The following is a 13,249-nucleotide window of genomic DNA, read 5'->3' on the forward strand; positions in this document are numbered from 1 at the left end:
GTTTTTAGCACAAAAAAAAAAAACTAACACTACAACCTGGAACACATAATGTACTATTCAACAATCACACTTTTTTTTTTTAAATATAAAATGGGGCTAATAAAGCATAAAAAGTGCAAACGTACGAAGTAATAAAGTTTTTCTCTGAATATATGTAAATATAAAATCCATTTTGGTGAGATTAAAATCTATACCAGTGTTTTTCATGTAAAATCTCTGAGGGTTTACAAGTGGCTTGCACCACTGTACTCTAGTTTTTTCCTCGTGACATTTACAAACATACTGGGCTGTAAAGCAGATACATTAAATAGCAACAACAAAGGTTAAAATTAAAATGGACTAATGGTTTTTCTACCAATTGTTTGGGTATTCAGTCTGAATTCAATCTTACTATTACCTTATTTACGCAAAATGTGTATTTTACGCATCGTTTGTGAAGTCCGTCATCAGTTTTGGTCTACAAGTTGTGTTCCTGTATTTACACTTCTGTCCAGATTCATTTTTGGGTATAACGCTAAAATAGCTGCACTAAAAATACTAAAACAGAAATCACCTAGCTTTGTTTAAATAGCACTGTTAAGAACAGAGGCAGTTTTTGCACGTAGACCCATGTTTAAGAAAAATGTTGTAAAATAAAATGTAAAATAAAATGTAAAAAAGACAGCTTGGCTTGTATTGTTGTGAAATCTTCTGTTCTTGGTCCAAGACTTTCCAATTATTTTGAAACCAGTTCCCTTTATCCTATAAGATCTTCACAGGCTCATAATTTAGCTTTTGGTTTAGCAGTTGTAGGACTAAGAACATGACCATTCGGCAAAAAGATGTGACAACTAAAGAATCAGTGAATCAAAGCCAGGTTGTTAACTGGTGGCATGTCATGGTTAGCAGTCGTGAAAAATGATGGATTTTTGTTAAAGAATGAAGTTCTGCTCTCCCAACAACTCACTGTAGCACATCTGCTGAGCTTCCAAATTGTCTTGTTTTAAGTATGTGACATTCACAGTGTGCAATACAATGTCCACTATGGCGTTGTTGATGCATGAAATTTAACAAATGCTATTGCTGCCAACTCCTTACAAAACTCCTCCAGGACAATCACACCCTCCAACAAGGTACTGTGGTCAATGCTGCAAAACAAAACAAAAATATTTTTTAGGCTGATGACAATTAACAATGCGTGCTAATAATACCAACGTGCTGTAAATTCCCATCAAACAAGAACAGTTCATCAAAACTATCATTAAAAACATACTGTGACTTTATTATTGCTTTTGCAGTGGGTGTTTTCTGGGACCTAGGCCAGACAACATTCGTGGTAAAAGCATTGCATTGTGGGTGAAGCTCAGTAACCCTCGCATATAGAACTTCCACTCAGTAACCTTAGCATATATAAAACTTACACTGCATCTTCAGGGTCCAGTCCCAGCAATCGCTTTCTGACCTGCAGAAGTTTAGGGGTAAAATCTGGGATGCGCTGGATTCTTAACATAAGGTCTCCAACCACCTGAAAATAGCAGGAATAAAAATACGAAATATATATATCCAACCTAGTAAATCACTTATTTGCCAAATACTCAGGAGGGACATATCCTTGTTTTGGGCTTGCCCTGAAATTACAACAGCATTGAGCGCCACATACCAAGTCCACACCTGAATATATATAAATACAAACATTTACATCATTTAACCTGAGCACCTACTTCTCCCAAAATGCTAGATCTTCACTAATAAGGAATGGAATGCAGCAGATAAAGGAGTGTGAACTTTCAGTCCAGTTCAATTACTTACCCTGACAATCACAGAGAAGAGAGACCGACAGCCTGGAGCTAAGTTGATGTAAGGATCTAATAAGTATTCGTGCATGTGAGGGTGGGGAAACATGGACAATTTCGACAACACTGAAGTCACTTGTAAATTCACATCATAAGGCTGAAAAAAACAAAAACATATGGATGATATTAATTCATTATACAATGTAGAAGTGTAATTATTAAAATAAAACAGTATCTATCAAAAGGGCAGAAAGGAATTATCTGTATATGTATAGGTACATTCTACCGCTTAATATAACCCCTTTGGTCAAATTTTAAATTACATTTTTAGAATTTTTAAAACAGTTTGTTGAATGAAGTTCGAGAAGTCGCACTGCCATAAAAAAAAAAAAAAAAACATAGAAGCTTAACATGGTACAATTGTACACACAATCACTGAAGGGGACAAAATTGGGTGCGAGATGAATCTACAAACTCAAATGTAGCATTTAAAAAAAAAAATAAAAAAAAAATCTCATCTTTAATTAAACCAGTTTTTTTAAACCTTTTACCAGTTTGCAGTTACTGTAGTTATTTTGTTTCGTACCTGATCAAGAATCCTACCCATCCGGTCAAAAAGAACTTTAAGGAAATGCCCCTCAAAGAAAGCAGCTTCCAAATGACAATTTTCAAACGTCTTCGGTGCTCCTGGCCACTCCCACCTCGTACAGAAAGCACAGAATTCACAGAACTACAAAATGACATACAAAGCCAACAACACTGTGCATTAAAAATGGCAAAGTTCAGACTCAATTTCAAACACTTATTTTACATTTTGTATAAACAGGCTTCTAAGAACCTACATCAATCTAGTAGAACACTATGTTTTTTCAGTTAGTTAGTTGCATATTTAGTTTGTTCATTATTCGGGATGAAGGCTATGCAGCAAAAGAGATTATTGCATAAAATAAATTATTTTACATGAACGTATCCACGTCACTGTAGCATTACTCTGTGTGGCTATGCTTTATGTGATGGCCGACAGTTTTTAATTTACTCCAATGTAGTTTTCAAACAGTTAAAAACAATACTGAACAGTGCATAAAAAACTAAAACTTTACCTGTCTATGTGCATCTCTGAGGTAGGTATCATAACCTGTGCCTTCCACATGATATGAAGATTTTGCTTCATCGGGGACTAAACAAAGGAAGCTACAGGAAGATGCACATTATTATTATTTTCCCACAAACATATATATATTTAAAAAACACTATGCCTTTTTTTATAAAAACATTGCCATACCTATTTACAATTTTATGAACCTCTGTCTTGCCATCGGATTTTGTGTGGTCTGGAGTTTGAGGCGGGGATGCACTCAGCCAATCAGCCGATAATCTGTTGCTAGGTGAAAGGTCTGTAAAAAGAGGATCTTCCTCTAGGTCTCTAAAAAAAAAAGAAATTTAACAAAAGATTACAACACATAAAACAAGACAAGGAAACTAATATACTGGGGCTGAGAACAGTGGGTACTCAATTTCTACAAATCAACTTATATCTGGAGTGTTTAAAATCACAGTCCAAGCCTGTGTAGGATTGCAGGAGCTAGGCAAGAGAACCAGGGTGTTCATTCTACCTCTCTAAAGACTAGGAACTGCAAATACTCAAGTAAAACATCAGCTGATCAATGTAAAGGTGCAAGCGTGTGTAAAAGTAGCATTAAAACTCTACACTGCTCCAGCGTGTGTAAAAGCAGTATTAAAACCCTACATGGCTCCAGCTATTTGTCCGTTTTCCACCACATCTTTGTCTTCTTGACAAGGAGGTTTGTATTCGTTGTAGTTTCTCTCCTCCAAGTTCCTGAGGACCAGGTTGTAAATGATGTGCTCACTGGGTTTTTGTAAGAGGTGCTCAAACATTCTTAGGGTCATTATACTGATCTATAAACAAAAGAAAAATATACCTTTAACCACCCATAATTCCTTAAATATTACAGTTATTTTGCATGTATCTATATTCCATCACAATATGCATTTATATGAAAAGCATGGCTTCATTTTACAAATTACTAAAAGAAACTAATAAATGATAAATGTCTTTTGAAAAGGATCAAAAGAAAAGGTTCTGGGAGCTCCAGAGTGGCGCATCCAGTAAAGGCACTATGCCTGGATTGCAGGATGCGACCTATAGCATGGAGGTCATCTGTTCGGGTCCAGGCTATTCCACTGCCGGCCGTGGACGGGAGTTCCCAGGGGGTGGCACACAATTGTCAGAGCACCGCCTGGGGTGGGGAGGGCTTAGGTCGGCCAGGGTGCCCTCGGCTCACCGCGCAGCAGCGACCCCTGTAGAGTGGCCGGGTATGTGCGGGCTAGCCTGCAAGCGGCCCAGAGCTACGTGATCCTCTAACGCTGTAGCTCTGAGGTAGCTGCATGTTGGGCCTGGACACTGAAAAGAAGTGGATGGTTGACGACACACGTTTCAGAGGACGAGTGTATTCGTCTCTCCAGAGTCAGTGCGGGGGCTGCAGCGGTAAGCCAGGCTCAAAATTGGGCATTTCAAATTGGGGAGAAAATGGGGTTAAAAAAAAAAAACAAAAAACAAACAAAACAATTGCCGACTCCAAATTTTTTAAATATAAATTAATAAAAAAAAAAGTAAAGATGAAGGCAGTATCTTTAATCTAACATGGTGAAGTCTACTATATTTCATAATTATACAAATACCAAACCTCATCTGAAAGATGATCACAATGCTCTATGAGTCGGTGCCTCAGAGGATAACTATTAATGCCTGCCAGTGTTTCAGGCTCTCTCTGTTCCCCCAAAATAAAGTAAACCGTCTCCTGCAGCAAAGCTACAGACGTGACCTGGCGAATGAGACGGTTTAGCAGAGCTGTCGAGGTCAGAATTCCAATTTCAGACCTGAAATAAAAATGCAAACATTTAAATCTGATGGGGAAAGCAAATTTATTTACTGCGCTAAAAAAGCATCAGAATGTCAGCACACTCTTAAGAAATAGTGGAAGTGATATTAGGCTTCGTTTAATGCAAAAATGACACGTCTGCTTTGGAACTTACGTCTGCATTAACTGTGGCTCCATGACAGAAACAAAGAACCTCTCCCGCACGTATCTTGCAAGTGTTACAGCAGCAGTCTGCCAAATACAAACACAAAAAAAAGAAAATCTCTGTACAACAATAATGCTATAATTAATTTAAAAAACACTATTCTAAAGCAAAATGTATGGATACCTTCTGTGCTTCTTTGATAAGCTGATCACAGTAATCCAACCAAGACAGGAAAGAGATGAGGGCTCGCTTTCCTGGGAATGCTGTCCTGTCTTCTTTGCCGCTGTATGCATCCAAACTAATGAAATGACAAGCTTTTACTTTAGAACTTAAAAAAAAATTAATTTATTTGTAAAAACTGCCAACTTGTACATTTAGATGTCTGATTTGTATGGAAATTTTGCAAATAAATGAATTTATTTATATATATATATACACACACACACACACATATATATATATACACACACACATATATATATATATATATACACACACACACACACACATATATATATATACACACACAGTGTGTATATTTATATATATATATATATATACACATACACACACACACATATATATATACACACATATACATACACACACACACACACACACACAGAGTCAAATATGCTTATGCGACTACCTTTTTTAGTGACCACTTTAAATTCCTCCCAATGATATTTCTACTTTTATTTAAGTGTATTAAGCGACCACCTGTCTAATGTGACACAGTGAACACAATTCTCTTACCCAGCAATGGACTCAAACCTGTATTAAAAGCACCCTTATACAGGGCTATTGTTGTAAGAAGAATATGGTTTTAAATGGTATGTCCTAAATTCAAAGGAATAGGGTAACCATTTTAGAGGTCTTTTATTCGTAATCAATAAAACAACAATGCTCTCTTATAATGGAAGAGATAAAACGTGGAGAAACAACAGGTCCTCCCTTGATGACAGAATTAAAGTTATTAAACTTGTAGAGACAGTAAGTGACAGAAAAACTGCTGAAAAATTTGGTACTAGAAAGAAGCTGATACAGCATTTTGAAACGGAAAGAGCTAGGGCTTGAAGTTTTAGTTTTTTTTTTTATTTTTGTTCACATGACCGTGTTCCGAGTCTATTCAATCTCTTAATTAAACTGTTAATTACTAAACAAAGTTGCTTCTTTTTACCTTGTCCTGTCTGACTTGCTGATTCTGTTTCACCACCTTCATTATTCAAGCACAACAGCAAGCCATGACATTAATCACTTCCCCCAGATGCTACTTTAACTTGCATTTAGTTCTCGCACTTGCCTAGGAACTACATAGCATCCAAAGTGTCCGTTTTGTGTTGTTCTTTCCCGCTAATTTAACAGAATGCTCTCATAATCAGGATGCAGCGGCTTAAGACTTAAAGGCAAAACGTTAAAAGGAAAATAAACACCGAAAAATTCAAGCCATACTTAAGTATTTAAGTCAAGTACGAAAACAATGTGCGTGGTAATAGAGAAAGATCTTATGCTGGCGTCGGTTTCAGGATGCAATGAATCAACACGTACCCGAAAGGCAGCACAAGCATTGAAATTTGCAAAGGATTTAAAACATTTTGTGTGACCTGAGACAGGCAAGCATTCATTACTTTCACAAAATAATTTGTTTTGTAAATGCATTATCTAAATGAATGTTATTAAATTACATGCTTCCCTTTGTTCATATTACATCTTCCGGCTTTTACAGTGTCTGTAAGACATACATAATTACAGGAAAGCATGTCAGAGACAAACAGAAGATGATATGGGCCCTCTTTTAAGAGATCACCTGTGTTAAGAGGCTACTATTAGACTGTCCCTTGAGTGGTCTCTTAATACAGGTTTGACTATTTAAAAAAAAATGTATTATATACACACACAATATAAAAATTTGTATTTCTCGCCAATTCGAGCTGTGCACAGTGATCCAATTAACTGAAGATATCAGAAACGTGCCTACCCCCAGTTAACTGACTCGATGGTCTCTATATCCAGTGGATCCATTGACTGCGGCAGTGCTTTGTAGAACACAGTCAGCCTCTCTGTAAGAAGCTCACACAGGGCAGTGTTCTCTGTCAGGCACTTGGCAGCTGCTGGCTCAGGCAAACTAACTAACAGCATAAGACCTTCACAGGCTTTCACTACAATCCGTCCATCCTGAAAAAAGCACAAGAGTTGCCGTTTTAAAAAAACAAATTAATTAATTAGCAACACAAGTATTACTCTTGTAGAAATCCATCATGACACCCCCTGCCCACTGTCCGTACAGATGGTATGCAGCACAGAATGCAACAACATCAGATTCACTGATACATTATTCCGTCAATAACCCTATGCTGCCCAGCGTCCAATATATTTGACATTGAGAAAATACACATTAAATAGGTACTGGAACATACCCACGGCAGTAAAAGTGTTAATACTAAAAACAAACAAAAAAAAAAAAGATGAAAAATATTACTGCAAGCGTGCTTTGTTCCATCCCCAAGATTAAACACAAAAAGCACAATCTACAGTCTTTTCATGCTTTAAGACTTTACATTATATCCCCTTGAATGAAAAAAAAAACAAAACAATTAAAAAACTATTTCTTTCAATATAAATATTCTAAACGCTTACAGGGCTCTTTGTTAGATTAAGCAAAGAATTGACTAGATTGTAGTCCTGGTTGGGACGATTTGCAGCAGTCTCGCTCTGCGACGGTATATTCAACGTGTTCACTGAGACAGACTCCTCGGCAGCCTGTTGCGTCAACTCAGTTTCTTTGTTGGTAGCTGCTCCAGGGTCTCCAGTGACCTCAGTCTGCCCAGTATCAGAAGCGCAGGAAGCGCTGGGTTCTTTGAGTTTTCCCAATACGCTTTCTCTAACAGGGATGGAGGACCCGCTTGCACCTGTCTTTGACTTGTTCTGAGAAAGGAAGGGTTAATAATTACTCCAGGAATTAATTATAGGTCTAAAACAGTCAGTTTTATTCTTCCCCTAGTTCTGCTGCTAAAACATGAACCTGCTTCAAAAATGTAGGCACTAGAAAGCAATGTACCAACACACATATGGAACTACTGTACTTTGGCAACACCTACATAAATTACATTGAATCTGTACTGTAAAGTGTAAACTAACAAAAGTGGACTCAAACAAGCTAATTTAGAAATACTGATTGATAGGTACTCATTTTGACAAAAACAATGGCACACAGAAGTATTAAGTGCAGAAAGGATGCATACAAAAAAATGAAATGTGGAAACTGCTCTTTACAAAAATATCTTCTGATCAGCCAACTTACATCTCACCTACGTTCATTTCTGACTCTACAATCAGCCAAAATGGACAACTATGACAGCAAACAGCTACTATTTATATCTCATTTTTCTACCTCATTTTGAAATGTCCAAACTGGATAGAACCTGCATACTGATCACGAGAATAACTGATCAAAAGGTTACCTCCGTCCCCACTGTAAGGCCTTATCTCGCATGCCAAACCAAACCAAGGGATGTTACCACTGAACACTGGATGACAGGCCCAGCCTGGGAAGATTCTGACAGGACTGGTAACAAACCCTACCTGACCAGTAGGGGTCACTGAATTACCCATAACCAATTTACATCCCCCGCAATAAATAACAAACAGTGGAACATATCAGCACAACAGCCATACTGTGGGCCCCTAGCCAAGACCAGCGCAAACAGGGATGGGATGTTAGAAATAAAGCAATATGCAGTGCTCAATTATGCATTCGCAGGTTCATTTTAAAAGTTATTACCAATGTAGTTTCTGCAGCCTGGCTGATCACCTGCCTTCTGTAAGAATGCAGGACAGGATCCTGCTTCACCTAACAAACAAGGGTGAAGTGAAACATCAAGCACAGAGACCCCAACGCAAGCCGCTCCAAACACTGACTTAGAATTGTCCATAAGGAACTGTTTACATCTTGAACATTTGTGTTGAAATGAAATATTTAAAAAAAGTGACAAACAAATTGGTGAATAGAAAGGGTTAACTAAATTCATCTCCTCCTTTAAATCCAAGCAACAGCAGTTTCCAATTTCTGGATAAATTTCATCATCACAACACTAACTGTGTTGGCACCGGCTTTTTTTTTTTTGGTTTTGTGTTTCATTACACTGCTCACTCACACAAAAATAAAAATAATACATAGTGGAACATACCAGTCATAGGGGCTATGACATTAAAAGACTTGAGGGCTTCTGGTTTAAAAAAACAAAAAACAAAAACAAACATAGGTATCCACACCTCTAAGAAGAAGTTGACCAGGTAAGGGTCTTGCTTCAGCTTTGCACACACTATACAGAGAAACTGGATTTCTTCATTCTCCGTAGGAGCCGTTAGAACCTCTCCACAAAGACGGATAAGTTTCTGTAGAAAAAAAAAAAAAAAATTTAAATTGAAACTGTGATAAAACTAGATAGATCATGAACGATTCACTAAAAAAAAACAAAAAAAACCTGAAGTGTCATAAACTATAAACAAAAACAAAATAAAACACAACAGGATAGTTATTTTAGACAACTAGAAGCAGTGTACAACTCAGAATTAACGAGTTTTCAAACAAATATAAATACCGGTCCCTTGCTCACAAAGTTGTATTTGTTTTCTTTGTTAACAAACATAATACCTTCAGTGAATACTTTTATTTTAATTATTACATAATTATTTTCTATTATTTCTTTAAAAGAAAGTGGTACTTAAAGTTAGTATGTACCTAACAATAGCTGTACTGTAGCTACAATCTAGATTGGGTAGCACAGCTGATGGCAATCTTTTCTATGCTTTAATTGTGAGAAAACAACACACATGAAATGAGTGTCACCATCCTAACAGCAGCTCACCTGAACTGGCCTGTGCACATTGATATGAGGAAGCAGGGGCTGACGGATTCTTCCTAGCAGTTTTGTATAGAATGACAGCACCTGCTGCTTCATTCCAGGAGGACACTGAAAAAGAAAAAATGTTTTTCAGCGATGAGATGAGATTTCCCAAACAGGAAGTGTTTGCCAAATGTTATATCAGGCTGTATTAACGTGGTGCAGAAATCAACAGCATTTTAGCATCCGTGTCTCTTCATGCAATTAAAATGCAGCCCCTGTACAGACCAAGACTAGAAAACATAAAAAGCTCCTATGTAATCAGTGATGATTAGTAGTTACAAGCCCTAGTCTAGGTGTGCCTTAACTTTGCATATTTATTGAGCAATGCAAAAGGAAAAGTACACTGTCCTCTACAGGAACTGCAGTGTGCAGTACGTACAGATACTGAGGTCTTCATTGACTTCTGTATACATGCACACTTACTGTAACCATCAGGTGGAAAACAATATCCAAATGTTGATTGTAAAAACGTACTTGTAAACCTTGAAAAGAGCCTCTGGCTCTGGGCCATGTTCACGTCAGGGAAAATAACTCTCTACCCAACCCTGAGAGCAGCTATGTTACTTCAAAACCGGCAGAAAAAGGCACTTTACTGATGGACTCTTTATTGTTGACAACATTTTAAAATGCCTTGTTTTCATTTTAGTGGATTTTGCCCCCTACAGTTACCTAGTTTGTTCACAAATAATCCCCTAATTATTATTATTATTATTTATTTTTTTTGGTTTTACACACCTGGTAAAGTTTATGTTTGTATATATATATATATATATATATATATATATATATATATATATATATATATATTAATGACAATAAATAAGTTTCTCTTTCTTTGATGGAAATTATTTTTAAAGTCACTTCTAAATTTTAACACTACATCCTGAGAAAGGTCCTTGTGGTGCAATGCAAGAGTAACTCAGCGTGTACTACTGATCATACAGGCAAGGCTGACACGCCATTGTGTGTACGGTATATCGGTTAATAAATCCTCTCTGCTTTTGACTGTGTGTGTACAAACCCCAACACTCAAAGCTGAGTTGTGAAGCATATAAAGACAGTAAGTGAGACATAGTGCTTGGCAGCTGGGTGCGAATCTTACATCAGCTTTGCCCAGCGTGTAGAGGGTCTCCAGGATCTTGTGATGCAGTAAATACTCCATGCAGGGCCCAGTCTCTCCAGACTCGCGCTCATTCTCCTCCTGTATCAGGATGTCGAGCATCTGCTCCAGATGGGAGGGGATGTTTGTGTCTGTCACTGGGGCTTTATCATCTAGAGCACACAACAAACACTTAATCTCAGCGAGACATTTTCCTGTTGCGCTTACAATGAACTCTGTACAGGATTGGATAACCCAACCTCAACAGATGCCCCCTTTGCTATAAAGATAAGGTACAAAAATATATTATAGGGTTTGTTACTTAAAAAAACAACTTGGGGAAACTCTGTAAAGCAGCTTTAACTTAATGTTAACAAATAGATCATAGGCTGTTAGAAAAATATATAAACCTAAATAGACAAAAGGCATAAGCACAAGGTGGTGTCAACTCCTTACCTGATGTTTCTATATAGTAATGTGTGATTGCCTTCCAGTGATACACAAAATCCTCTTGCAAGGGAAGTGAAGGAGCAAGCTGCAAGAAGAGGAACACCATGTGTTACAAATACATGCATTGTGGGGGAGAAAAACTGTGTTTTAAAATGACACAATCCAAAAGAAATGAAAGAAAACACATCACTCCCATAGTGCAGCAAAAATACAACTGGTGACTTTCACCTACTGTAGAAAAAATTAAATATGTATTTTTGTAATGATGATGCAAAATTGCTGTTGTCAACCAAAGGTCAAGAAAAAATAGAGATTAATTCTACTCTTTGATGATAAACGGTGCTATGCAATATGTATTGCTTCACACCACAATTCATAATCTTGTAAATGTAGCGTGCACGGGGGAAGGCAGCAGCAGGGCTGGTAGGTGACGTAATCACATACAAAGACATAAGCCCGACATACGCTCCTTGCAAAGGAGCCGGCTCTTTTGTACAGTGGTATCAGCGCTATGCTTTAGTGCGAGAGGTCCTGGGTTCCCATCCTCTCTCCGTTTGCGTGTGGATTGCCTTGCCCTGTGTGATGCACCTGCCTGTGGGAACCGAGATCACTACATAAGCAGAATTACAATCTGCACTTTTTCTTGACCTTTGGTTGACAACAACAATGTTGCATAATCATCATCATTACATAAATATTACAGAGCAAGCCTTGCCCCCATACATGTATTATGGCATAATACAGAGAATCAAAAGGTAAATTATAGAAGGTTCTATGGAGAACAAAGAAAAGTGAAATAAATTCACAAGTTCTGCAGACCCTTTTTTGAGTTTCCCAGCTGAAGGCTAGTCCTTGAAACCCACCTCACAAACAGTGAAGGGAACACCCCATATGTCCACCTGCTGCCCTATAGTATCACTGTGTTTCAGGAGGTCTTCATTGTGAGGAAGCTTCACTGGGGGCAATGTGAATTCTAGAAATCAGATTCAAGAGTAACTATACGCATATATAATCTGTAACATACCGGTGACCCCAATATTCTCAAAAAAGTCCTTGGGAGCTGGAAAGCGTTTGTGCCTGGAATCAGTATTATTATTGTATATCGATTGGGTTTGGTTATTTTCTAAATTGCAAAGGCAAGTTCTGTGTGGATGAAGACATGACTTTAACAATTACTAATTTCCCATTCAAATAATAAAAAATAATAAGCTTGTTAAAAAAAAAAAAAATTCTAAGGGATAATTTCCCATTTTAACGATGCATAAAGTTGCTTTTTTAATGCGTTCCATTATTAATTAAAATATATATATATTACATACAGCCTTTATATTCCAAGAGAACATATTGTGTTTTTAATGTTATATACATTTCTATTAAGTATTTTTCGTTCCATGACATTCACAAACAAAAAATGGCCAGCAATTAAAGAGTAACGCAAATATGAGGAAAACAACAGACAATTATTTTATGCCGACCATCATTATTACTAGGGGGTTTTTTTGACGTCGTGTTTACGTCATGTGAAAAATAATTAATTTCACACACAGAAGAAATGCCAATAAATCTCTTATGTTTTAGTTTCTTTTTTATTATTTATTTTTTAACCAGTCCTCCAGACTGTCACCTTAGGCCCACTGCTCCCGGACTCGATTCGAGTCTTAGCCGTTTATCCTCTTCCTTCTGCGGCTTCTATCCTGTGCAAACTTACCGCCTCGACTGCGTGCTGGAGGATGGAGGTGAATTTGGAAAACATTTTGTTTTTGGACTGCAGCAGTTTCTCACGAGAAGATTTAGAGAATTCCTCAATCTTCTTCCTGTTGGTGCCGCCGTGATCCAGATTGGAGGTATCATACAGCAACACTCATCACAAGAAAAAAAAAATTACAACAATACAATAATAAACGAGAAGACACACAGCAGCAGTGCTGACGAACACACTCATACACTGAAGCCTGCTGAGACACCGTGGCACTTGG

General features: G+C 37.4%; 1 protein-coding gene across 2 annotated transcripts; it reads right to left on the reverse strand.

The window, feature by feature from the left end:
• Positions 1-477: 477 nt before the first annotated feature.
• On the reverse strand, positions 478-13,249 carry LOC121321923 (protein FAM160B1-like). 2 transcript variants are annotated; one of them, XM_041261315.1, is made up of 18 exons: positions 12,982-13,249; positions 11,280-11,358; positions 10,827-10,996; positions 9,686-9,790; positions 9,090-9,212; positions 8,599-8,667; positions 7,455-7,742; positions 6,796-6,992; positions 5,001-5,115; positions 4,827-4,903; positions 4,478-4,670; positions 3,520-3,689; positions 3,055-3,195; positions 2,873-2,963; positions 2,359-2,502; positions 1,789-1,929; positions 1,401-1,504; positions 478-1,127 (listed from the first exon to the last, which is right to left on the reverse strand). In XM_041261315.1, the coding sequence occupies exons 1-18, from the start codon at positions 13,024-13,026 to the stop codon at positions 1,022-1,024; spliced, it is 2,358 nt and encodes a 785-aa protein (XP_041117249.1). In that variant the 5' UTR covers positions 13,027-13,249; the 3' UTR covers positions 478-1,021. The 2 variants fall into 2 exon arrangements, with proteins under 2 accessions (XP_041117249.1, XP_041117250.1); XM_041261316.1 differs by lacking the exon at positions 8,599-8,667.

The sequence above is a fragment of the Polyodon spathula genome, chromosome 10 (assembly GCF_017654505.1).
Source record: "Polyodon spathula isolate WHYD16114869_AA chromosome 10, ASM1765450v1, whole genome shotgun sequence".
In the NCBI taxonomy this organism is placed as follows: domain Eukaryota; kingdom Metazoa; phylum Chordata; class Actinopteri; order Acipenseriformes; family Polyodontidae; genus Polyodon; species Polyodon spathula.